This window comes from Acartia tonsa, chromosome 9 (assembly GCF_053477335.1).
Source record: "Acartia tonsa isolate MP-2025a chromosome 9, ASM5347733v1, whole genome shotgun sequence".
Classification (NCBI taxonomy): Eukaryota; Metazoa; Arthropoda; class Copepoda; order Calanoida; family Acartiidae; genus Acartia; species Acartia tonsa.
This window is the reverse complement of record NC_137268.1, coordinates 28,357,910-28,385,458: the sequence shown is the minus strand read 5'-3', so window position 1 is coordinate 28,385,458 and position 27,549 is coordinate 28,357,910. Positions and strand designations below refer to the sequence as shown.

At 31.0% G+C, this 27,549-nt stretch overlaps 1 protein-coding gene across 2 annotated transcripts; it reads right to left on the bottom strand.

Annotated features, from left to right (window-relative positions):
• Positions 1 to 302: 302 nt before the first annotated feature.
• On the bottom strand, positions 303 to 27,549 carry LOC145328682 (uncharacterized). Of its 2 annotated transcripts, none has more exons than XM_080172467.1 (6): positions 27,429 to 27,549; positions 26,354 to 26,414; positions 25,405 to 25,447; positions 13,003 to 13,058; positions 2,611 to 2,677; positions 303 to 1,798 (listed from the first exon to the last, which is right to left on the bottom strand). In XM_080172467.1, the coding sequence occupies exons 1-6, from the start codon at positions 27,507 to 27,509 to the stop codon at positions 1,681 to 1,683; spliced, it is 426 nt and encodes a 141-aa protein (XP_080028593.1). In that variant the 5' UTR covers positions 27,510 to 27,549; the 3' UTR covers positions 303 to 1,680. The 2 variants fall into 2 exon arrangements, with proteins under 2 accessions (XP_080028593.1, XP_080028594.1); XM_080172468.1 differs by having other exon boundaries at positions 303 to 1,795.

Genomic DNA, 27,549 nt, shown 5'->3' with positions numbered 1-27,549 from the left:
CTTCGGGGAAGGAGGGGTTGGAATGTAGGACTAGGTTCCCTCCCCAAATAGTTTTGAACCTTTCCTGGACCTTTAAAAAGCTTATCTGTAAATGATATCATATTGGTCCAGCGGTATAGCGAGATACTTCCCTACAGACAGACAGACATCCTGTTGCTTTTATATAAGTATGCTATGTGTTTTTCATTATGGATATATGTAAATTTCAGACAAATTGACTTATTTCAACAAATATGTTGTTATATTATTCTGCTGTGAATATTATGAATATAATTGTGCTTGTTAAAATCATAAACAATATATATCAATATATTTTTTTATTTTTATGGAAGACAATGAAAAGTTAATTAACAAATAATAAACTTTTTTACACTCTAAAAAAATATTTCAATAGTTATTAGGTAAATATCCACCTTTTAAAAGGGGATAGTCGCATGGAAGATATTTTAGTTTTGCTATTTCAAATAATCAAAGTCGATTAACTTATCAGTAAAGAACTTTTATAAAGTTGTAATATATTGTTAACCCTTATTAAATATTTTTTTCAGAAATACCCAATTTAAATTTTGAATATTTTTTTAGAGTGTAATTAAATATAATTTAACATGATCAATATATTTTTGGTAGTGTTATTAATTACATATAATATAGAATATTTTCAATAAATCTTTTTTTACTCAAAGAATTTTTCATCAAAAATAAAATTAATTGCTAATTTTTCAATCTTAGTTTTTAGTAATTTTAACATTTATAAATTCTTAAATCTTATTAAAAGCGAAGCTTTTCTATAATTAGGGTCGGTCCGTCCGTACGTCCGTCCGTACGTCCGAGATAGATAGCTTGTATTCGTTAATTTAGGCATGTTAGAATTGTCCTATCGATTTCAAACTTTGCATGACGATTCCTGTAGTAGTTGGGTACGATTAAGAAAGCGTAGCAACTCTATAGTCATTAAAAGAATGTCCGTACGTCCATTTTAAACATGTTGATTTTTCTACTTTTTTAACAACAAATTTTCAAGTGTTTTAATTATCCGTTTGATCTGATTTTTGGTATATTGATTCCTGGGACAACAAAGAACAATATTATAAGCGAAGCAACTCTATAATCAAGTCCAAAAATGTAAGTATGTCCATAAACATTATCTTGTTTTTAAGCAGTTTTTCAACAAATTTACCCACAATTTTGATTCGACATTTATACATTTATGTTCCGATTTTTCAGTCCATATACTATACAATTGTTAATGTCCGTTTGTCCTACCGTTTCAGTGCTTCGCTTTTATGGATGTTGTCATCCTTGTTTTTAAAAAAAACTTTTGGTTGTTAGTGGATAACTGCATTACAACTGGTTTTCATTTTTCAGGCTAATTTTAACAGACTTTTTTGCATAGATCTTTTTGAGAATTTACATCTAACAAATAATTTCATTCTATTGCAAACATTTTTATTAAAAATTCAAATTATACATCATTTTTATATAATGATTTTTTCTTTTCCAATATTTGAATGCTACAGAATCATTTTAAAAATTAAGTTTTTCAAGTACATAAAAATACCTAAATTTATATATATAATATATCTTTCAAAACTAAAATAGAGAATTGTAATAAAAAACCAATTTCAAAAATCATTGTGCAAGATAGGAATTACAGATCTGAACATTTGGACTGCAGTTGTACTATTTGTACTGTTGTTGTACTTGTGTGTACTGTTGATGTGAATATTGTTGTTTCCAAATTTCACCAATTTTCCTCTCCCTGTACTGTTGGATATTTGTGTTCTCGTTTCTCTTTCTTCTTAACAAAAAATAGTATAAATAGCTAGCGGCTAAGGCTACGCCCCAAGAGACATCTAGGGAAGGAAAGTCGACCATTCACTTTCAATCAAGTTTTAAAGAACACAGTAATAGTGTCTGACTGATTATGACGTAACAAAAAAAAATTAGCCAATGAGAGGCCGTTATTGACCAATGGTAAAATTTATAGTGGCCTCTCATTGGCTAATTTTTTTTGTTACGTCATAATCAGTCAGACACTATTACTGTGTTCGTTTTAAAATAAAAGGTAATTTCTTTTTTTTTTGGGTGGAGAGGGGGGGGGGGGTATTTTTTATAGTGGTGATTTCTTTTGGATGGAGGACGAAGTACCCTTCCCAAAATATGTATAGTAATATACCTTCCCTGGATTTATAACTTGATTTAAGTGTAGTAAACATTTCATAGTGTAGTTACTCTAAACAAGAGTTCATCTGTCCAATTACGTCTAGCAAAATTATGCTATTTTTAATTCAAATGGGATGCGATACTCTAACACCCAAGGATATTAGGTATATGAACATCGAATCATGGAAAGAATACAAAGTAGCGGGTTTCGTCGTATTTTCACAGTAGTTTTGATCTTGTGTTTGATTAGGATAGGTAAATGGTAATGACAGCCCTCAGGGGCTAGAAATAGGAAAAAGCTACTGTGAAAATACAACGAACCCCGCTAGTTCGTTTCCTTTCCATGATCCGTAACGTCTAACAGACGGTCAACCCTTTGATTGCATGACCTGTGCAGTGTTAGGTGGTCCAGGTTCGCAATAACACAAGTACACAGCAGTAAATCACCTGCAGCAACTAGGAAGAACCCATCCAAAGAGGCAAACATACACAATCGGTAGAATTATCAGGAACACTGAAAAAGAAACAAATTTTAGTGATTTCTAACGCATCTTTGTATATGTCTTTATGCCATGTAAAAGCTTTGAAATGTTCATTATAGCGAAACATCCATAAGTAGCGAATTACAATAATCAGGTATAATTGACAAATGATATTGTATTTCAATGTTCAGCGGTCAAAAATGAACGGACCAAGTAATTTGTGTGCTGAAAGTTTTATCTTCACAAACAAAGTAATATATCTCAAATAACATCTGAGAAAATTACATTTCACCACAGTATTAAGGACTGACACACAGATAAATGGAATAGCTAATATTATCTTTGAAAAGTTTTTGAAATGTAATTTATTGCAAAAAAATCACGCAACCTTTTTTATAGATAAAACAGAAAGATGACAGTATAGCCACTTTAACGTTTAATATTTGGACGTAAGGATGTTCGGACGAACCTAAGTTATATAGTAGTTGTGCTTCTCATAATAATAAATTTTGAACGTGATTTGAAATAATAAATTAAGTTCTAATGTAAACAATTATCAAATCAGCACACTTAACAATAAAAATCTTATCCGTGTTAAACCTAAAAATAATATAATGACACACAATATAATCGTTTATGTCGACTTTAAAAAGTAATAAAATTGATATGTTTCCTGTACTTAATGCATTACCCCTGAAAACCTATATCTGCTATATAACCAGGGATCTAAAGTGATAATACAAGGCCGATAAATTGATGATTATCCCCAATGATGATATACTTAAATTAACCCTTTTATAGATTACAATTAGTGGAGGTGTTTGAACACTCAATATAATGAACCAACCAAAACTTCCCAAAGTTGATAAGCTAACGAATAATAAAACTTTGGGTGCTAGTGTAATAAACAGCTCCCTCCCTCCCTAAATATAACGCTCTTAAAACATTATGTATACCGTCGTATTTTGATATAATGACAGCACAAAAGCTTCACAGGGAAGTATCAATTTTCAACATAATTCTAGAAAAGTACATCAATACGATTACATAATTATTTTCTAAATTGCATCGAAAATTTGAACTAACATTCTAAAAAATATCTTATAGGAAAATAAAGCAACATAATTAATAGTAGCAACTACGCCTCTGGAAGCCTCTAAGGGCAATTAAGGGAAAATGAGGGTTTTTTTTTGGGTTTGGGGGGACGTTTTCTATTGTGTTTTTTGGACAGTGAATGTACTCTCCCCTAAAATATTTATAAACCTTCCAAGGACCTATAGAAGAAGCTCCATTTTAAGGAGAACCAAATCGGTTCAGCGGTTTGCGAGATTCTTTGGTGCACAATGATAAACATCAAGCATACTGTTACTTTTATATCATGATTGAATTTAATGATTTTTATACCTATCCCCGTGTTGCATAAGAATAATAATTAGATAAAATCATGAAATTTAAAACTTCATTCTCTATCTATTCTATATGTGCTTTTATGCATTTTTAGTCATAGAACGAGTTAGAATTTTTAAGTCACGTAGCTACTTTTTAAGTTAAGCGCTTGTCCGTCCGTACACACGTACAGATAAATATACCGAATGTGGCTGTCCAATATATTGTTTATTTTTCATGGATTATTTTTTATCTTTTATTAGTTATAGAATAGCTGCGCTAATTGATATGATTGATTTTTAATTATTACATTTGATATTTATATATCAAATTTCTTGGCTTCCGTTCAAGATATACGACTGATTTTTTATGTTCCTTTTATCAATGAGCATCCAGAATGTAATTTAGTAGTCCTTCTGTCTGTCATTAATGCTAAAAAAGACTAATACAGATTTTATGTTAAAAGGTTCCATGATTAATATTATTGTATCAGATATCTGCTCTAACACTGACTTTGTCCATTTTTCTTGTGTACCTCTACTTATGGATGTTGTTATTCTTGGTTATTTTTTTCCTTGTTTAAAGTTTCCGTGTTAAATTAAAAGAAAATTGTTTAGAATTTTTGTAAAACAGGAAATGAGACATCAATGCATTGCTACCTCCTACATTGTACAATAGAGTTATTACAATAGACAGACACAATACTGTTTTACTTTTAAGTATATGTCTTAAAATATTTGATATTATATTTTTTTTACGCATCTAAAAATTGGTCTAGATTGCCTTCTCTTAAAGTGGCCATCGAGGACACAATACAATCTTTCCCGATTTTGTATTAATTTTGCGGAACATGATTCCAGTTACGTCATATTTTTCTTTCCTGAAAAAGGGAAAGGGGGAAGAAAAAAAGAGATGGGAGAAAAGGGGGTTTTCCCCATCTCTTTTGAAGAGATTTTCTTCCCCCCTTCCCTTTTTCGGGAAAGAAAAATATGACGTAACTGGAATCATGTTCCGCAAAATTAATACAAAATCGGGAAAGATTGTATTGTGTCCCATCGAGTAATGAAACCCCTCCCAATTATGAAATGAATTGAAAAAAGGAGAATATTTTTCCCCTCTATTCCTAACTCCTGCATAGGGTCTTAATCCTGTGGGTTCTATACTTGCGGTATCCTAACATTGCCCTATACAGTAAAACTAATAAAATCTAACTCCAGAAAGACAAAAGAACGAAAATAAGTCTAGAACTCATAGATTTTTTACTTAATTAAAGCTTTCCTTCAGGTGTTAAAAATCAATTCATTTAAGTTAAAATAAATGTCAAAATAGTTAATAGCAGGAATAGATCTAAGAATTTATTTTTGGAAATATTGAAATGTATTAAAACTAAAAGAATCAGTTTGTACAAAGGCGAAAGTTTAAAAAGCAATCTTTACCGGGGAGGGAGTAGACATTTGGCTGTTTTTTACACTAGTCCCAAAAGTCTTATAATAACGTTTTCTTATTTGTTGGCTTGACAACCTTGGTGACTTTTATTAAATTTTTATTGGTTGGTTCATTAATTTGAGTGTCCAAACGTTCCAACCACTAATTGTAATCTACAGAAAAGAAATTTTTCATCATTGGGGATGTACATCAATATATCCCCCATTGTCTTATCCATCTAGATCCCTGTATCTTTACTCTTATTCATTCACTCTTGCAAACGAAAAATTTTGGTAGCCAATGGCCATTGCAATTGTTTGTCAGTTACATTATCAAATATTTAACTTAAAGTAATAATATTCCAAAAAAATTTGTCTTAGACAGATAAAATTTAACTCCTGTATTCTTTGAGGATCTATACATAATAACAGGGCCAATAAGCTTTTTTTTTTAAATTCATTAATTTTAATGATATTAATACAGTAGCTTTTTAAACCCTGTTTAAACCCTCGCAATATTAATGAAACCAGGGAGGTAGGACATTTGACTCTAAATTTCACTGTAACTCAAAAAAATTTAATCACATTTTCTTATTCGTTGGATCAAATTATATTAAATTTTGATTGATTATTCAGTAGTTTCATAACTTTTCACCCACTATTTTAAAAATACAGAGGGGTAATTTTAAAGTTGTATATCAATTTATCGCCCATTGTCTTATCCCTTAAGACCCCTGGAAAGAAGCACATTCATAGATGTAATTGAGGTGAAAGCTATTTAACTTGACAATAACAATGGCAGGATAGTAAACAGAGACACACACACACAGGCGAGCATTCAAACTAATAAATCTGTTTTACAGCAGATAGTGAGGGGCCAATTGAATATAAATTACATTATTTCCACAATGTTTTCTTATTTGTTGGCTTTACAACTTTGGGAACATCATTGAATTTAGATTGTTTTTTTCATTAAGTTGAGAGTTCAAACGTTTCAACCACTAATTGTAATCAACAGAAAGGTTAATTTTGGCCAACAAAACTTGTCCATAAATGCAATGTTTGGTTGAATAATTCTGGGATGGTGGTAAAGGGTCACAGTTAGAACTTTCAGACAATGATTGTGAAATCAAAGGGAATTGGCTGTCTAAACTGTAAAGCATTATCTTGTTGTTAACTTATAAATCCTGAAGGAAATACATATGTGATATAAACTTTTAGAAACTTTTATCGGAATGATGAAGTAGACTTTTTTCTTTTAAATTGGGTTGAGAAAGATTTATAACTGAATAGTTTTAAACTTTTAGAGTTTAGCTAAGCTTCGAAACCGATAAATATCCGCTGGATTAGAACCGGTTTTTAGCCATATTGAAAAATCATGCATAGCATCATATTACAGACAATTTTCTACGAATATTAAAATGAAAATCATAAGATTAATACCATTTTTATTAGCTAAGGTCTTCAACCCCTAAGGATAAGAAAACTGGTTTTAATGTTATTTTTTTTCATTTTTTTTTCCGCGGAAATCAGTCTTTAATACGATGCGAAAAATAAAATTCTTATATTAATTGTTTTTTTAGAATTCATATCCTTCTATGCGCTTTAAAAGGAAGCTTTTTTTACTGAAAAGAATTTAGATTAATTTGTTTTACTATCTCAAGCTTTAAACTTAATCTGCTTAAATAATCAAAGCTATAATGTAAACAAGGATGACAAAATCAATATAAGCAAAGCTGAAAATAGGCAATTTTGAGGTAAATAAGACCGCTTTTATAATCTTTCTCAAGTTAAAAAATAATTGTATAAAAATAAGAATCCTCTGATTTATGAATCGGTTTTTACTTCTAAATAAAAATGTCATTTTATCTATAATACAAAGTAGCTTGATGTCTGTCTGTCTGTCTGTCCGTCCGTCTGAAGCTTAAGATCTCGGTAACCACTGAACCGATCGAATTCTACTCTTCAGGGTATATACCTATTGGTCCTTCAGTGGTTTTAAGCTATTTTCTTGGGGGGTGGGACACCCTCAACCCCCAAAAAACAAAAAAATCCTCCCCCCATTTTTTTTTCAAGAATTTTGCAAATTCGTTATTTAATCGCTATTTAAAAAAATTTTTTTTTTACGAATTTTGCGAATTCGTTATTTAATCGAGAAAATGTTTTCCTGCTGGGTAGGTGCGAAAATTTGCGATCCGTTCTGCTAGGTAAGTAATAGAAGATGTAATATACCTCTTGGGGCAAAGCCCCTAGAGGCTAGGGGCGAAGCCGCTAGTTTAGAATATAGTAGTAAAATATTAAATAATATTTCATGAGAAGACTAACTATTTTTCTAATCCTTTTTCGTTGGTTAAAATTAATGGTTTATTTTAATCGCCATATAATGTTCTTTTTAAACATTACAATTTAAATTAACAAAGTATAAAAAAAACTCTTTTAATGACTGTAAAGTTAAAATAGGCAGCATAGTTTTCTTTAGATGATAAATTCCTCCCAGGAGAAAATTTTAAGCAAAGACAAATTTTAAATTTCCCCTCAAAATTGAAGTTGTCTTTGACAAAGATTAATTGAGAATGGGATTATATCCATAGAGTTAGGGTACAATGCAAGTTTATTCAATCTACAACCCTTCTTTCTCCCAAATATATATAAAATAGCCAGAATGTAAAGGATAAATGTCATACACAAGACTACAAGAAACTTTTTTGCTCATTGTCCCTTCCCCGAATTCTTGGATATAATTGCTTTAGTTACTAGAATTAGATTATGTTAAAAGCAGTTCAAAACTCCTAACATACTTAAAATAGAACTTATGACCTTTTAGAACAGATTTTTAGGCTACATATAAGTTATTTTGCTTTATGTTGGGTTTAAATATTCAAAGTTTTTATTTACATGTATTATTACTCATATTATTTCAAGCATACTATGTTTTAATTTATATAAAATTGCCAATTAAGACATTTTATATTTTATTTCATTTTGAATTTGTTTTAATTTTTAGCAAGAAATATAAAATAGGGTTGGGCCGGATATTTTTTTGGCCGGATACCGGATACCGGATATCCGGCTGATTTCAAATGCCGGATATCCGGTATCCGGCCGGATATCCGGCCAACGCCGGAATCCGGCAAATGTCCGGTTATCTGGCCAAATTACCGGATATCCGGCCGGATAACCGGCCAAATTACTACATATTAAAGCATCAAAAAAGGATATAGTCCCTTTCGTGGCAACGCACCTTAAGGGGCGATTCGTTGTATTTTTAAAATTGTTTTTGATAGGTTATTTTAGGTTATATTTAGTTAGGTGATTGCCCCGCAGGGTTAGGCAATTGGCCCCGCAAGGTTAGAGTCCCCCGCGAGTGGCTAGAAATAGGAGGAAAGCTACTGTGAAAATACGAATAATCGCTCCTTAAGGGGAGTTGCCACGAAAGGGACTATACCCGCAAAAATTTTCTTTATAAACTGGTGTTTTATATTATACTAGCGGATGCGTCCCTAGTATCTAGGGATATTAGAAGGGACATGAAAGTGCAGAAAAATAACTTAAAACCTTACAACGACTTTTTTATAAATAAATAAACAGCCTTAAACCACCCTGGTACCTATAAGAAGCTTCACTCTAAAGGAGAACCATATCGGTTCAGCGGTTAGCGAGATCCTTTGCTACTGACAAAAAAAGCTTGCTACTTTATATAATAGGATAAAATTAAGGTTAAAACTTAAAAATTAAGTAACTATTAAATGATCTTTCTTCTTAGCAAATAAATCTAATTAACTAGTACAACCCTCAATCTGTAATATCAACCCCTAACGGTTTGAGGATGGGCGGGGAGGTGGCGTTGAATGCCTGCCCCCCCCCCCCCCCTCTGTTTTTTTTTCAATCCTATTTTCTGTGTATAAAAGGTAGAGGGCTATAACTGAGTGACTTTCGAAATATGGGTATGACACATAACTGAGAGTTGAAATTTTTTAATACCTCTTTCCTGGCGGGCACAGGATGCCAGCAAATCTGGTAAGGTCATTCAGGTAAAAAGTAAAAATATTTTTTTTACTTAAACAAAGCATTTCATGTTATCTAATACTAAAATATCCTATAGTCATACATCCTCATATGTAATATAGGTGTTCAAGTCGATTTCAGGTTCCAGGTATAATCCTGCAAGTCCTGAACCTCCAGGTCTCCAGAAATCTTTAAACGGTTCCTGTGACCGCAAATTTTTACTTAAAATTTCAAATTTTAAACTTAGGCTTTTTTATATATGTTCATGACATATTACAATTTTATAAAATCCGTTGCCGTTTACCTGCCAACCGTCGGTTTGCGGCTGGCAGCTGCCAAGTACTGCTGCCACCGCCAAAATTTATGTATTTGAGATATAAAATTTACATAAAGATAAACATATTCAGAAAAAATTACAGCCATTTAAGATTAAAAAAAAAGAGATTTTTGTTGTAAAATATAAAAGATTATATTGCCGGATATCCGGCCGGATAGTTTCAATATCCGGTATCCGGCCGGATATTGAAAATGGCCGGATATCCGACTGGATATCCGGCCACACCGGATATCCGGCCCAACCCTAATATAAAAATTGGTATTCTTGGGAATAAACAGGATTACAATTTAAAATTAGCAACGACAGATGTTTTGGCGGTTTTTATCACGTGGCGCCAAATATTTTGCGCGTTTTTGCGGTCTGTCCTGTTAAAATTGCATGACATGTTTATTGAGTTGAATGTAGTTTTAACAAACAATGGACCATGTTTGATAATAGACTATTCAAGTCTTTGTATTGCAGACACGCAGAGTGCGTCCTAAGGATATTTACTTCATTCGCTCTGTCTGACTGGTCAATGGATATATTGATAGGGGAAAATTTGTCGTCAATTTAGGTTGCTAACATGGACCTAATTCATTGGTCAGATCGTTCATCCATTCGGAGGGGATAGGGTACATAGGTTGGATGGAGGGTATCGTTATTTTAGCGAGTATCACTTTCTTAGAGCACATGAAAATCTGTTGCAACATCCAATTAATAATAAAATAAACTATTTATCTTAAATTTGTTATTTATATAACTTTAAAGGTTCGAAAACTCGCAAAAAGATATCTTTATCTCTAATCTCTAGTTTTGGGTAAAAAATTGTAGACCTAAAAAAGAGTTAAATTTCTTTTAAATTCCGCAAAAAGGTCATTAAATCAACTATTTTTTTATATTTTCAATTCTTAATAAGTTTGTAATCACTGCCTGGCAACCAACGGACGCGTTTAAACTTTTGATGTCTAACTCTAATAGCATAGCCTTCTAGATTTCTAGGAATTTATTACATAAGCTCAATTTCACAATAAACAAAATATAATCTTAACCCTATTTTGGGTGGAGCAACTATTAGAGTAAAACAATAGAGGAGGAAAGGGTTTAAATAACTGTATGTCCCCTTCCCGAGGAAACTATGCAGACTTTCATATGGGTCTTTGAAAATCAACAAGTAGCGTTGGGAATATTAACACAGACAAGTCGCTACACAAGAGCAGAAAGTAATTTGCTAGCAGAAGAAAAAAGTCCTTAACAGGGGAAACCAGGTAGTTTTCGGGTTAAAACTTCACACTATAGATTATTGAGCAAATAAAAAATTTAAAAAAATCCTAATATCAAATTCTATAACGGTTCCCCTACCCTATTCTATGTTTTATTTAGATTTAGTGATGTAAAATAAAATTCTTAAAAATTAGAAATGCATGTGTTGAGAAAATGGGAAAAATGCTTTTTCTTAAAAAGGCTTGGAGTTATTTTATTATGTTGATTTTTTTTATTTTTTTAAAAATCGTTGTAAGCAATTTTCCTCATCAGGTTTAAATTGACGTGTTAATATCATGCAAGTTTTCATATAACAAAATGTATAATTTTAATCAACAAAAAATCCATGAAATTTAACTTATAAATAAAACAAGAATGACAACATCCAAAAAAGCGAAGCACTGAAACGGTAGGACAATCGGACATTAACACTTGTTTAGTGTCAGAACTGAATAATCAGAATATAAATGTACAAGAGTCAAAGCAAAATTGTAAGTAAATTTGTTGAAATACTGCTTGATACAGGATAATGTTTATGGACATACTTACATTTTTAGGACTTGATTATAGAGTTGCTTCGCTTATTACATTATACTTTGTTGTCTCAGGAATCAATATACAATATCTGATCAATCCGATGATTAGATCACATAAAAATTTGTTGTTAAAAAAGTAAAAAAAATCAATATCTTTAAAATGGACTACGGACATTTTGGTAATGGTTACAGAGTTGCTACGCTTTCTAAATCGTACCTAACTACTAAAGGAATCACAATGCAAAATTTGAAGTCGATAGGACACTTCTAGCATGCCTAAATTAACGAAAAAAAATATCCGTTACGGAGGTACGGACGTACGCACATACGGACGTACGGACATACGGACGTACGTAAGGACGGACGGACAGACCGACCCTAATTATAGAAAAGCTACGCTTTTAAAATATATATTAAGCTACGTTATAATATTTCTAGTTAAGCTACTCTATAACTATAAAAGTCCGTCTGTACTTTCATCGGTAAGTAAGAAATGGCCAAAAAAACGTAATTTTCTCTACTGCTATTAATTGTATTATAGATTATTAATCACAAATAATTCTTCTAGAGCCATAAATTTTAAGAATTAAGGAAATTTACTTTTATATTTTTTGATCATTTGTAAAATGTTGTAATATTGGCTATTATATGTAACTTTCCACAAATAATAAAGTGTTACTTAGCGTTGTCATAATTATCTATCGCCACGTACTATAGACAGCTTTCCGCGGATATTGCAGCGAAAAATTATAAGATTTAAACTATTTTTTTTAGCTTGGAGGGACCGAAGGCCTGGTTCTAATTTTATGATTTTTAATTTAATATTAGTGAAGAATTGTCTGTAATACGATGCTGTACATGATTTTTCAGTATGGCCGAGAACCGGCCCTAATTCAGCTGATATTAATCGGTTACAAAGCCATACTGGAAATTTCTTTCTATTTTTAATTGAGACAAACACATTACACACACACACACACACACACACACACACACACACACACATGTCTAATGGAAAAATTAGTCTTTCTGAACAATAACACTTTTACAATTCTGTAATTGACATATTCCTTTACATTTTCACTCATTCGTGGTGATAGATATTTGCAATTTGAAGGGATAGGACAATAACAAATGAATAAATTTCCTCACTAGTGGATGACCACATCCACATGTAGCATAAAAAACCCTTGGTTTATAGTGATTTAAAGAGCAGATTTATATTTTCATAGCATGATTGTCAGACCTACGGACCAAGTAAATACTTTACTCGAAGCTTATTGGTATATGGAATCTTCACAAAAATATTCAATAATAGCATTTTCTCCGACGGACGGATGGACAGACAGACAATGTCAATTATGGAGTAGCTTCTCTACAATAAATGTGTGTTCAAGACAAAGGTTTGCTAAATGAAATGAACTCACCGACAATTACAACAACAACACAAATGATGACAATCTCCCAAGTCTCAAGAAATGTCCTAAACAAAATATTAAATTTTTTTTATCATATTCTTCCTTTCGATATCTCTCTATCTCTTTTTCTTTCTATCTACCTTTCTATCTCTTTTTCTTTCTATCTACCTTTCTATCTCTCATTCTTTCTCTTACTCCCCCCCCCCTCTCTCTCTCTTTCCCTTCATCTATCAATCTATTTATCTATCTTCTCTCTTTTTATTTCTTTTCTATATCTTTCTCGCTCATTTTCTCTCTCTCTTTTTCTTTCTTTCTTCTTCCTTCCTATACCTCTCTCTCTCGATCTATCGCTACTTTCTCTCTTTCTTTCTTTTCTCTCCCTCTCTCTCTCTCTCTCTCTCTCTCTCTCTTTCTCTCTCTCTCTCTTTCTATCTCTCTATCTCTTTCACTCTCATTCTATCTCTCTCTTTCTCTTTTATCTATCTATCTATTTATCTATCTATCTCTATCTATCTTTGTTTTTCTCTCTCTAACTATTAATCTCTCTCACACACACTGAAATTTCAGTCTATGTTGTATGAGTGTATGGTTGAGACTATCCATCTATTTTTTTCTACTTTTTCTATCTATCTACCTATCTATCGATATTTGTATCTTTACTATAAAGCCACGCCTTATTTCACGTATGCTTTATAAAATCAATTTGATATGCGCACACACAGTTGGAATTAGAATTTGTATCATGTGTACATCCTTGGAGGGAGGGGACATTGAGCTGTTTATTACACTAGTCCCCAAAATTTTTATAATAACGTTTTCTTGTTTGTTAGCTTAACAACTTTGGGTACTTTTATTTAACCAATAATTATTACTTACAAAAGGGGTATTTTTGTATCATCATTGGTGATGTACATGAATTTATCGGCCATTGTCTTATCCCTTTAGATCCCTGATATCTTTCAGATTGACGACAGAGGATGGACAATGAAAGATTAATTAATATTTAAGGAAAAAACTATTTTTTTTAAAAAAGCGAAGCTTTTCTATAATTAGGGTCGGTCCGTCCGTCCGTACGTGCGTCCGTCCGAGATAGATTGCTTTTATTCGTTAAATTAGGCATTTTAGAACTGTCCTATCGATTTCAAACTTTGCATGATGATTCCTGTAGTAGTTAGGTACGATTTAGAAAGCGTAGCAACTCTATAATCATTACCAGAATGTCCGTACGTTCATTTTAAACATGTTGATTTTTCTACTTTTTTAACAACAAATTTTTATGTGATCTAATTATTCGTTTGATCTGATTTTTGGTATATTGATTCCTGGGACAACAAAGAACAATATTATAAGCGAAGCAACTCTATAATCAAGTCCTAAAAATGTAAGAATGTCCATAAACATTATCCTGTATCAAGCAGTTTTTCAACAAATTTACTTACCATTTTGCTTCGGTTTATATTCTGATTATTCAGTTCAGACACTATACAAGTGTTAATGTCCGTTTGTCCTACCGTTTCAGTGCTTCGCTTTTATGGATGTTGTCATCCTTGTCTGTTATTAAAGAATATTTTAATGGAGGAAAAAAATAAACCAAAATTCTGAGAATTAAATATAAGTGGGCTAAAAAAGTGTAAAAATATTGAATTTGTTGTAAATATTTTACAAGAAATACATAAAAACAAACAAGAACAGTCAAAATTAGAGAAAATTGTTAGGCCTCTTAATATTTGATTAAATCTAAATGCAAAGAACGTGTCCTAACTTTTGTGATTTAAAAAAAAATTCTGGTCGGTGCTTTTAGTAAGTAGTAGATGTAAAATGATCCATAAAATTTAGATATGCAATCGTTCCTTTTTTTAGACCTCTTATTTTTGAAGTAATTTAAGTTTAAAAGAAAAATAAGTTAAATTATGTTGATTAATTATTGAAAAACTATATTTTGTTAAAGCCCGGTGAATCAAAACTTTGAACTTTGGGAGCTCGTTACGAATGGGTTTAAACAAAAGCACAAAAGTTAGGACACGTTCTTTGTCATATTTTTGAATATTTTTTTCAATTGCTTTTCTGTCTAACGCAAAGCTAACCAACCTCCTGACTTTAAGCAGAGCTTCACTACAAAAAAAAAACCTGTAATGTCATTTCCAAAGATAAAACTATAATTTTAAATATTTACAATTTTCACACCTGTTATATATTACACTTACACGGATTTTCAATTGAAATGGAGTTTAATAAATATTAAAAGTTTTTCTAGAATTTGATTTGTGTGTCAATCTTTATCATTGTCACTTTTGTCCTAAAATTTATATTTGAAAATATGTAGGTGCTTTCACGCAAAATTCACTGTAGAACACATGTTACTTCCACCAACCTTAATGTTAAAAAAATTGAAAATAAAGAGGCACATACATATAAATATCCTATATAACCTATCCTAATCTGATCTAATGTAATAAACAAACGAACTATAACCTATCCCACCTCCTTTTGTTTAATTTATTTCAAAAGATGGGGGTAATATACCAGTGCTCAATAGGGTGGGTACTTTTTTTGTCTGTAGCATAAGATTTTGGTAACGGCTAAACCGATTGAGTTCTCCATTTTATGGAAGCTGTTTATAGGTCCCTGGATGGTTTTAGGCTATTTATTATTTATATCTAAGTTTGGTTTTAGACGTTTTTCTTAGTTTCTTCCAACGAATACATAGCTCCCATAGGCCAGGAGCGCAACCGCTAGTTAAATCTATAAAATGTTTGATGAATATAAAATGATTTGAAATGTGTGTTTAAATGAAATTGTATCTATAATTGAAATGGGCAAGACAGGCCTTTGTGATTCCATTTATGTTTTTCAAAGCAAAGCTTTTTAACAAGTGTTAGTTAGTTAGTATGTATTCAAAAAATGTATTACTATAAAGAAGGGGGTTTTATCATGGATAGGACAATTGAAGTTAATATTCTTTAATTTTGGATAAAGATTTAGTATGTTTTAATACTTGTTTTTATCCATATTATATTATCTACCTTTTTCTCTATCTGTCTCTCTTACTATTTATCTCTTTTTCTTTCGCTCTCTATTTTTCACTCTCACTCTCACTCTATCTCTCTCTCTCTCTCTCTCTCTTTCTTTCTCTCTCTCTTTCTCTCTCACTCTCATTCTCTCTCTCTATCTCTCTCTCTCTCTCTCTGTCTCTCTCTCTCTCTGTCTCTCAATTTTGACCTTCTCTATCTTTTTCTTTTTATCTTTTTTCACTAACCATATGTAAATTTCGATATTAGACTTGATATTTTAGAAACAACCTTTCACTTTTAGAACAATGTTTCTGTTATAAAACGATATGTTTGTCTGGGGCTTAAGATTGCAATAATTAATATTTTCATTTTTTATGAAAGTAGAAGCAGCTTATAGTTCCTAATAAAAAATGACGTCGTACAATAAAAATGACCAATGATAGGTAAGTATACATTTATATTGACCACTGGTAAAATGTAGAGGGACAAAGTGACTCAAAAGTCAGCCATGTGACGTCAAAAAAATGAGGGAGATGAAAGGAGAAATTGGAAAGAAAACACCTAAAAAAGAGATGGATAATCACCTATTTTTATAACGTCACATGGCTGATTTTTTAGTCACCTTTACGGTAAAATGTATACAGGCCTGTCATAGGTCATTTGTATTGTATGACGTCATTTTTATTAGGTACTATAAGCTGCTTCATGAAAACATTGTAATGATAAAAAAGAAAAGTTAAACGGTCTATAATTACCTCTATTGCAAGAGCAAATAAAATGGCATATCAACTCATATAGATAATAATAGATATAGATGGATGGGCGGCTAGAGTACAACCTTAAATAGTTATCCTTGTCGTTGAGGAGGTGTTGGGTTCTAATCTAAGCCCAAACCACGGAATAACAAAAGATGCAAGAAGTTGTAACTAACTTATGTCAGATGAGTGGCATAATTAGTAAGATTAGTTTGAATGCCTTTGAACTAAATAGGCTCAACTCATTACCATAAACAGATATAGGTCTATAAATGACCTAAACCATGACTACTTTATAAATAAAAAAAAGACTAGTTACTTCGACCCTAGAATCTAGGTTTTCTATTTCCTAAGGGACAGAGAAGAGAAAATAAATAGCCCATGGAAGATCCAAATCTAAGAATAAAATAGCCTAAAACTACCCAGGGACCTAGATAAAGCATCCCTGCATTAAAGAACAGTAATAATCACAATCTTAAGCTTAAGACAAAAAAAAACTTTATATAAAAGGATACATATATTTTAGCATATTTCTTATTTATTAAAGTTTAGGCAAAATAAGTATTCGAATTCTGTTTTCAATCAAACAGTGTCAAAACTTCACTTACATGTCAATTTAATTTTGACAAGTAAAAACATCGCAAAATATTTCAAACTTTTTTATCAGAAATATGTTTCAAGTCAATCAATCAAGAATAGGCAAATTTTAACAAGGCAAATTTTTCGTGTAAGCAGCGTAGCAATAAGCTAAAGAACCAAAACAGTTTTTAAAAATGAACAAATTATCAAAAGCTTTAGTAATCTTCTTAGGTGAACAAGTTATCGCATCTTATCTTAGAAGAGAAGCTTCTTTATTGTGTCTATACGTCCGATTTTTGTATACCTTTTATACTAAATACCAAAATCTATGTATAAAATCCGCCCGTCATTATTATCTTGATATTGTTTTAAAGTGCCCATGTGTTCTTTGTTAAAGTATTCAAATAATTTCAAGTCTTTTAAAGTAAAGCTTTTCTATATATGATTGGTGATTTTGTGTATCGTCATTGTGGATGCATATCAATTTATCGGCCATTGCTTTTTATCTCTCCTTTATACATCTATTACTTGAGGGTTGGATATTGTATACAAAATACATTGTTTTATGGTTTTTTATTATGTAATAGTATGCTTCATTTGTAGTCAACAAAGAAAATACAATAATTAAAAAATAAGAGTTGTTTTTGAATAGCAGAAAATTTTAAAGGAGATTAGTTCTCTTTTGATGAATTAACTTCTCTGCTTTAAAAAAAGGCATGAATATTGTCATCCTTGTTGATTCTTTTTATGGATTTGCCTTTTAATATTACACTTATGGTCACTCAAAGACTTTATAGTTTTTATGATTGAATATTATTGGTTGTTTCCCTCAAAGTGTTGTGAACTGACCCCCCCCCCCCCCCCCACCCCACTTACATTTTGAAAAAGGGGGGAATTACACCTTGCGGGAACACATAACCTTACCAGCCCTAAATTAATAAACTTACAAACAAAATATCACCACCTCCCCCCTACCATCCATTTTTTTTTCAATAAAAGGGAGGGGGTTCAGTGCCCAACAGTTTCTTTGAGGGAATACACTTTATTATTTTGTTATCTGTTTTATGGTTTTATAAGGTGATTATATAGTTCTATAATTCGGTTTATCCGTAAGTCCGTATGTTAATAAGTCTTGTAAACCCTGGCCTAATCATAAAATACCATAAAAAGGTTAACCTAAACAACTATCGCTTTACAGTTACAATAGTTAAAGCGCAGCTACTGTTAAAAAACCCTATATATTTCAGTCAAAATATATAGATAATGAGATAGTTGTTTATTCTTGTAATTCTAAAAAACGTAGGGGCAATTAAATTATTAATACACTTTCGATATTATAACCTATTTTAGAAAAAAATACTTAAACGAATATTTGGCAATTTTTAATAATCTGTTACATATTTAGATTTTACACCAATTAATGTATGTAAATGCTAGAAAATCTTATATAATCTAAATATGTAAAATTATGCATAAATTACATAAGTATATTTAAATATTTATTTTGACACTAAGCTTTAAACGTTATAAATGATCCAAATTTCAGGGATACGACAATGGGCGATACATTTATACATATCCCTAATGATGATACACAAAATTACCCCTTCTGTATATTGAAATTAGTGGTTTATGAGCCAACCATTCAAAAAGTTTCCAAAGTTGTTAAGCCAACAAATAAGAAATCGTTATTATAAAACTTCTGGGATTAGTTTAATAAACATTCCATTGTCCCCAATTATTCTCTGTTTGAATTTATATGTAATATTAATACTAAAGGCAGAATCATGCAAAATAAATTGTAATCTTCAAAGACCTTGCCCTAAGATTCCCTTAAGACAAAACGGCTCAAAAAAAATTTTCTGCGCGGCTGGTCAGCGGCTGTTGCTTTCTGCAGCAGCATCTCATTGAAGGTTGTGACTGCCGAGCTCTAACTAAATGTATATTAATTTCATGTACATAAATATATAGAGCATATTGAATTAAAAACTCACCAAAGTGATTAAATTTTATAAACTATAGAGCAAAAGTTTTTTTTTAATTGATTATATTAGATTGGCATACCTAAATATGTGAAGAATATTTCTATTAACTAGAGTTGGCTCGATATAACTATCTCACTATTGGCTAGTTTTCTATGAGTACATATATATTTATCTATTTCTCAATAAATCAATTTTCCTCCCCCGCTATTACTTTCTAAAAGAAAGAAGGTAATATTTAATAATTTTAATGATTTTAAAATATTTTTTTAATTATATTTTTTTTTACATTACCATCACCAAAGGGTTAATATGATAAAAATTTTAGTTTTAATATTTGAACACACAAAAGTGTCGCCACAATCGAATTCTTTAAAAACATAGTTTTCTTTAATTTACTATTATAAAAATTTTCTTTTTCTTTTTTATTATAAGAAATTAAATACTTCAATATAATGTTGATAGCAACATGAAATGAAAAAAAAGAATTTATCTTTAATATAGTAAAATAATGGGTCTCATCGTTCTGGCCAATGGGAGTTTATTATGGATTGTTGGAGCACTATGAGTTTTAAACATTTATACCTTGGAAAACTTGAGCTCGTTTATAGACATTTATTTCCTATATAGATCTGTCATGGATCTTGAAGCAATAAAGTAGGCTGTTTTGTAAATGTTAAAAATTGGAAGAATCTATTAAATAAAAGTTATCGCAAATATACTTAGTAAATAATGGGTCTATTTATCTGTTACGATATAACTCTTTGTCCGTAGGTCATATAATAAAGACTGTGTGCTCCTAAAATATTGTCTAAAAACTGTGAATGAGATTTTATGAAATATTACGCCATTTTAATACATACAATAAAAAAATCTATTTTGCCTTCTTTTTAGAATTGTAAAATGACAAAATTGCTTTAAAAATAGATGCTTCTGGTATTTTTTACTAATCTAATTCAATAAGAGACTTTACTATCTATAAATTTGCAAAAATACATGAACACCTCTAGTCCCCATAATAATAAGCTTATTGTTTATTGCATCAACTTATTTAACCTTGAAACATAACGTTTGACAGTACACTCTAAAAAATATTGCCCTAAAAAATAATAAGTGCTCCTAGAAATAGGATGTCTGTATGTGTGTACCAAAGGATCTCTGAACCGCGTAATGATTCACTTTACAGTGTGGCTTCTCATAGGTCCTGGGAAGGTTTATAAGCATTTAAGGGGAGGGTTACACTACCTTCCAATGAGAAAAAGTGGGTTAGTGCATTAGTCCATGATCTCATCATACAGACAATTTTATTGTCGAGGACCACCCCAATCTTTGGGCCGTGGAACCAGAGGTCAGGGACGAAGCCACTAGTATCTTACAAAAAAAGATAACTGTACTAAATGTCTTTCTAGATAAAAATGTGCATATACTGTTTACCTATACATAATCTAATACATATTACACATTCCAAAATGCTTAAAATTAATTGATTATATATACTGCATTAAGTAACAGTTCTAAAGTCAAAAGTATTAAAAGGATGACAGTAAACTCTAAAGCAATTTCACTTTGAAATTCTATTGTGATTTTATAGTTACTGCAATCTAAAAATCTGCCAAAAACTAAATTCTTGGCATTGTAAAACTATATGCAAGAGTGTTATTATAATACGATGATACATTTTATTACATAGTTAAACAATTTTCCTCGAATAGAAAAAGAAAAAAAAAATAGGAATATATGTTTAGACATTTTTGTGGACAATTTTCTTCGAAAAATAAAATCAAACCTATTTCTTTACTGTTTTATGCTATGTAAACAAGAAGATAATTAGTTATTTCGTATAAACCCTTCTAACTTTTTACTGATATTGATTATTATCTTTACATTTTGACAATACAAATATTTTAAACAAATAGTTACTACAAAATGCCAAAGCATCCGAAGTGTTTTACTATATTAAAAAAATCATAACAAACTATACCTTAAAATAGGGTAGTTAGTCCTTCCGGTGTGTACTTCTTTCTATATTATCAAACTAGCGGATACGTCCCTAGTATAGACATCTAGGGGCACTTGAAGTGGTTTTCAATGTTAGTTTTTGTAACAAAGAACGCGGTAAGAGAGAACCTTCTGTACGGACAAAACACTCAAAAACATCATGTTATTTTATATAAAGACTAGCGGTTTCGCCCCTAGCCTCTAGGGGCTTTGCCCCAAGAGGTATAATTAAATCTACTATAATCTACCCAGCGGAAAATAATGCGAATTAATCGCAATACCCAGCGGAAAAAAACGAATGAATCACAAATTTTTGCGAATTCGCAAAATTCCTAAAAAAAAACGGGGGGGGGGTTATTTTTGAGAGGGTTGGGGGTGTCCCCCCCCCCCAGGAAAATAGCCTAAAACCATCACAGGACCAGTAGGTATATTCCCTAAAGAGTAGAATCCGATCGATTCAGTGGTTAGCGAGATATTAAGGGACAGACGGACAGACATCAAGCTACTATTATAGATTACAGATTACTGAATATTCTAAATCCAAAAAATTATAGCTTGCTATTGTTGTGCTACTACTGAACAAATTATAATTCATAAAATTATATTTCTAATTTTGAATTTACTAATCATATGACGAAAACGTAAATATGAAAATGATATATTAGTCTACTTATAGTACCAATAAAATAAGAATGAAAGTGTCCAAAAAAGCGAAAACAAAAACATTTAAATCAAAACAACTATTACTAAGCTACCATTATGTTGTTGTATTCAATAAGATCTCGCGAATATGTAGGCCTATATTTGTTCATTATTATGGTAGTTTGTTATTGTTCTGGGGCAGGTTTTAGGCTAATTTTCAAGGTGCTTCGTCAACCTTTGAATGGAACTTATAAATAGATAATCAAAGCCCCATTCCCCTTATTTATTTTTAGTAGAAAAAAATACCAGTCACTTACTTTTGTAAATGTTTCTTCTAACCCTTTTCTAGCTTTTAAATGTTAAGATAGGGCAAATAGAGATCAACTAAGTAATAAGAAAGCATCCTTTAATTTGATACATATGTAAACTAGCGAACACACACTAATTTAAGAATAGATTCTGGCTTTAAATGATTAATTAATAATAACTTAAACTAATTTTGTACAATAATGATAAATTGTCCAAACCTATATGTCAGTTCATTTAGTGCATTTTAGTTATTAATGCATTAAATATTAACTGGGCTGCGCCCCTAACCTTTAAAGGCTCCTTATTTAAAAGGGTAGCAAGGGATCAGAAAAATAGTCTAAAACCAACTCAGACTTAAATATACTAATATGATAGCCTGGAACCATCCGGGACCCATGTTAAGGTTCCCTGAAAAGAGGAACCTAATCAGTTTAGTAGATATCGAGATCTTAAGCTACAGACAAAAAACCCTACTACTTTATATAATAGAAATAGTCGAGCATAGCAAAAAGATGTACATTTTTGGATCTATCTGTTTCTGAGATTCTACTGGACACATATTTCTAAACAATATTTCTGTGCTTCGCTACTAATGGATGTTGTCAACCTTGTTATTAGTAGATATAGAATTGTTTTGATTCAATAGAAATTATCATGCAAGGCTTCAAAGAGGTAAAATGATAAAATTATTTGCAAAAGATCTAACGGTCCTGTTTGACTTATTGACGTTCTGATAGAAAGCTTCTATGATAATTATGACAACATCCTTTATAGCGAAGCTCATTATCTTGGTTAATTGAAATAAACTAAAAATACCTTTCATATAAGAATAAATCTAATAAAAATATTTTATGTTTGTTTTTAACATACTATACTAACACTCATAGGCGTGCAGTAGGGAGATGTCTACTTACAGTCTACAACCCCCCATAACATTTAAATTTGGCAGGACTGCCTCCCCCCTTTTTCAAAATCTCGTGGAAAAACCTTGCGCACGCCACTTCTTACACCTCTAATAATTTTGACTAAAACATAAGAAGAAAAAAAACCTTCCCTAACCTATAGACGTACTCCTTTATGGTTACTAATTATAGAAAAACTTTGCTTCTAATAAATTGCAAAAATGTTAACCCAACGTTTAGATGAATTATACAATGAACATTTATCAGCGCCCAAACTGTGTAACTGCGCACTTAACATTTGGGATGCTTGCGTAAGTTGGACTCAAAATTTAAGGCGCAAAAAATGCGCCAAACTAAATCTAGGTATTGCAATCAGAGAGGGAGGGGACATTGGGCTGTTAATTACGATAGTCCCTAAAGTCTTATAATAAACGTTTTTTATTCGTTGGCTAAACAACCATGGGGACATTTGTTGAATTTTAATGGGTTCGTTCATTTAGTTGAGTGTCCAAACGTTTCAATCACTAATTATAATCTAGAGGAGGGGTAACTTTGTGAATCATCATTAGGCATGAAAATCAATTTATCAGTTATTGTCTTATCCTTTTTTCATGTGTATTTTTCGAGTTTCACCTTACAGATATCAAAACCTAATAATGGCGAAGCATAGTTTTAAAAACTAGTTTTAAATTTTTAAATTTTAACTTTCTAAGATGTTGCCATTATTTTATACGCATGTTTTGAGTATAACCTTTATAGGGTATGGCTTAGGTAACAATAGGTCGTAGTGGAACTCACAAATTCTATGTCAAAGAGTTTAATGCAGGGAGAAAAAGATGCATAAAACGAAGAAAAAATTGTTTAGATTGCTCCATTTTAGAAGTACTATTTAACGTAATTGTCATGTCAGTGATTTATTGATAATAACTGTCAAAGATTAAAAATTTACAATTTCCCCACTGCACTGTCTAAATAAAATTTTTTCTTTATTCTAAATATTTATTTTATTATTTTCACTGATTATTTTTCCCTAGCCTCTAGGGGAGGGCGTAGGATGTCAGCAAAAAAAGACTAAAACTACCCAATTCCTAAAAAAGTTCAATCATTTCGGACCAGCAGTTTCCGAGATCTTTAACTACGGACAAAACAAACAATATATGAATATAATTTTACATGTTTCTTTTTCTCAAGTTTATATGCCATTGTAGCCCGTTAGCTTTTCTTTCTCCTTTTTCTCTCTCTCTTTCTTTTTTCTCTCTCTCTGTCAATTAATCTCTTTTTCTTTCTTTCATCTCTCTCTTTCTCTCTCTCTCTGTAAATTAATCTCTCTTTCTTTCTCTCTTTCTTTCTCTCTTTCTTTCTCTCTTTTATTGAAGGGAAGAAACAATGGTAAATAATTTTGAGTACATGTATAGTACAGTATACTGTATAGTACAGGGATCTAAAGGGATAAAACAATAGACGATATTGTGATGTACACTCAATGATTATGTACAAAATTACCCCTTCTGTAGACTCCAATTAGTTGTTAAAACGTTTGGACGCTCTACTTAATGAATCAACCAATCAAAATTCAATAAAGTCTTAAAAGTTATTTAGCCTACGAATAAAAAAACGTTAATGTTCATGTTACATTTTTTTTATTTAAATGACATTTACAACAATTAATTGATTGCATTTTCCCGTTATTATGTGAAGCATTTTTCTTTTTAATAAGCACTGAGAAAAATACCAAATAGCATACTGACAGTAAATGTATAAGTATAGATGTAACTTCGCTTCTGTTCTTTTTGAAGGACTCAGCTTTGTTTATATTCCCGACGCTATTAGCTGATTTCAAAGATCCAATGCAAAATCGTGATAGGTTCCCCGTCCTGTGGACAGAGTTACATATCGTTTATGCCCCTTCTATTATTTCACTGACAGGAATGCGCTGATTAAAACAAATTAAACAATTTAAAGAATTAAATAGTCTTTCTAATAATCTCATTCTATCTATCTTATATCCTATCCATCATTTTGATGGCTATTTAACCAACTATCTATCTAATACTGTATCCATTTATTTCATGACTATTTATCTTTCTATCTATCAAATATTTAGCCATCTGTTTCCATGGCTATCCATCTTTCTATCTAATACTGCATCAATTTATTTCATGGCTATCTATCTATCTATCTATCTATCTATCTATCTATCTATCTATTTATCTATCTATCTATCTATGTTAACCTGTGTGGAACAATTTTCCCCTCCTCCTCCTCTTTATATGACTGCACAATTAGAATTATTTTAATCAAATCTAATTTATCTTTTAATTAATATTTTCAACTCTTTTTTAGTAAATAAGAAAAGTAAAAAAAATAAATGAGATTTTAAAAAGATATGATCTCATTATTTAAATATAAAAATAGTAAAATTTAAACAGAATATTTACTACAAATTTTTGTAAACAAACAATTTAATTAAAATTTCCCCAATGACATATGTAACACACAGACAGAGTTAGAGATGCGAATTCGTCCCGAGAATCTATCCAAAAAAAATCAGATATCCATAATTTAAAAAAGTTAACCCACTATCCCTGTATTCTGAGACCATTATGGGATGACTATTGGACAATGTAGTATATCAACAAGGATGACAACATCCATAACGATAGGACAAACACTTGTACACAGAGTGTCAGAACTGAAAAAGCAGAATATAAATGTTTAAATATAAAAATGATTTAAAGTAATTTTTTTTGCAAAAGTGCTAAAATACAGGATACTGTTCAAGGACATATTTAAATTTTAGGACTTTTTAATAGAAATGCTTCGCATATAAAATTGCACCTGTTCAGGGTTCAAAAAACAGCTTTTGACAAAAAATATATCACTTAAAATTGCTGCTAAAAAAGCTAAAAAGCAACATAGTTTAAATGAACGTACGGAATTTCTGGTAACGATTGTAGAGTTGCTACGCTTTTTAGATCGTACCTAACTGTTACAGGAATCATCATGCAAAGATTTGAATCGATAGGACAATTGTATCATGTCTTTATTAATTAAAAGGACGGACCGAACCTAATTATAGAAAAGGTTCGCTTTTATCTATATGCGCATTGGTAAGGGGGTAATTTTTTAGTCATCTATCTTTACCAGATGCCGAGTAAATTAGTTTGATTAAAATGATTCCTTAGTTGCTGTTTCGGTGATATTAATTTTCTCAACCGCTAACGTTTCTCTCACCAAATTACTATTTATAATCTTATTTAGTTATCTACAGATTTTTTGTGATTTATTCAAGTAATTCAAATTAGTTATAAGCCTTTTCTGAACCTACTAAAAACTTCACTTTAATTGAGAACCATACAGGTTCAGCGGATAGCTAGATCCTTCGCTTCAGACAAAAAAAAAGATTACTACTTTATATTATAGAATTAAGGTGCTCTTAATATTTAAATATTTGAAAAAGTTTAATTTAGCTGAAATTATGAACAAACGATCTTTTTAATACAGAAATATTATAAAAATGCTTTAAACTTAGATTTTATCACTATTAATTAATTTCGTACAATGCGACTACTCTACAATTCTATACAGGCTGGTCACTTAGCATTTTAGTATTAGTAAAAAAAATTTGGAGGATTCTTTCAGGGTGCGATTTCTCTTAGAAAGGTTTTGATACTCTCCTCAGAAATAGGGAATAGTTATTTCTCGCATCGTATTATAAACAACTTTCCGCGGATATAGAATGTACAATTATAAGATTAAAACCGAAGGCACGGACTAAAAAAAACTAGTTTTAATATTATGATTATACATTTTTATATTCGTAGAAAGCTGGATATAATACGATGCTAGACATAGTTTTTTTTGTGTACTTTTTTCTGATCCACCGGATTAGAATGAATACGAGAAAAAAAACTTCTCATGACTTATACAAAGAGTTTACTGTAAAGAAGAACCATATCAATTAACGAGATCTTACGCTACAGATACACACAGACATCCTGTTACTTTTATAAGTAGCAGTCACGCAAAGATGGAGGAGGGGAAAGGACAAAAGGTCGAACAAAAAATAGAGGGAGGCAATTTCTTTGAAGGGTTTTGTACGTCCCCTTCTCCAAGATAGTCAAAAATATTCATGTGACCTACAGGAAGTTTCAATGAAAAGGTGAGTTTACAGACAGACAGACACAATTGTTATAGGCTCTTCCTTTAGACTAAATTTTCTTTTTTTATTTCTGTAGATAATTAAATAAGTTTCCTGATAAAAATTGTGATAAAAACTAATTGTGGAATAGAAAATTTTAAAAATCTAGATAGTGATAGATGCCGTAACTCTAACATTTTGTCTAAAAATAAAAAGAATACTTTTTTACATAATAAC

Bases quoted from the DNA above. Each gene is read 5' to 3' on its own strand.
- LOC145328682 (XM_080172467.1), bottom strand. From the start codon at position 27,509: ATGTTAGAGTTACGGCATCTATCACTATCTAGATTTTTAAAATTTTCT. The intron at 25,448-26,353 runs AGGAATCATTTT...TTCTAATTGTGC, and splicing joins TATCACCGAAACAGCAACTA to AGTCATATAAAGAGGAGGAG. The intron at 2,678-13,002 runs GTGAGTTCATTT...TTTCTTTTTCAG, and splicing joins TGTTGTTGTTGTAATTGTCG to TGTTCCTGATAATTCTACCG.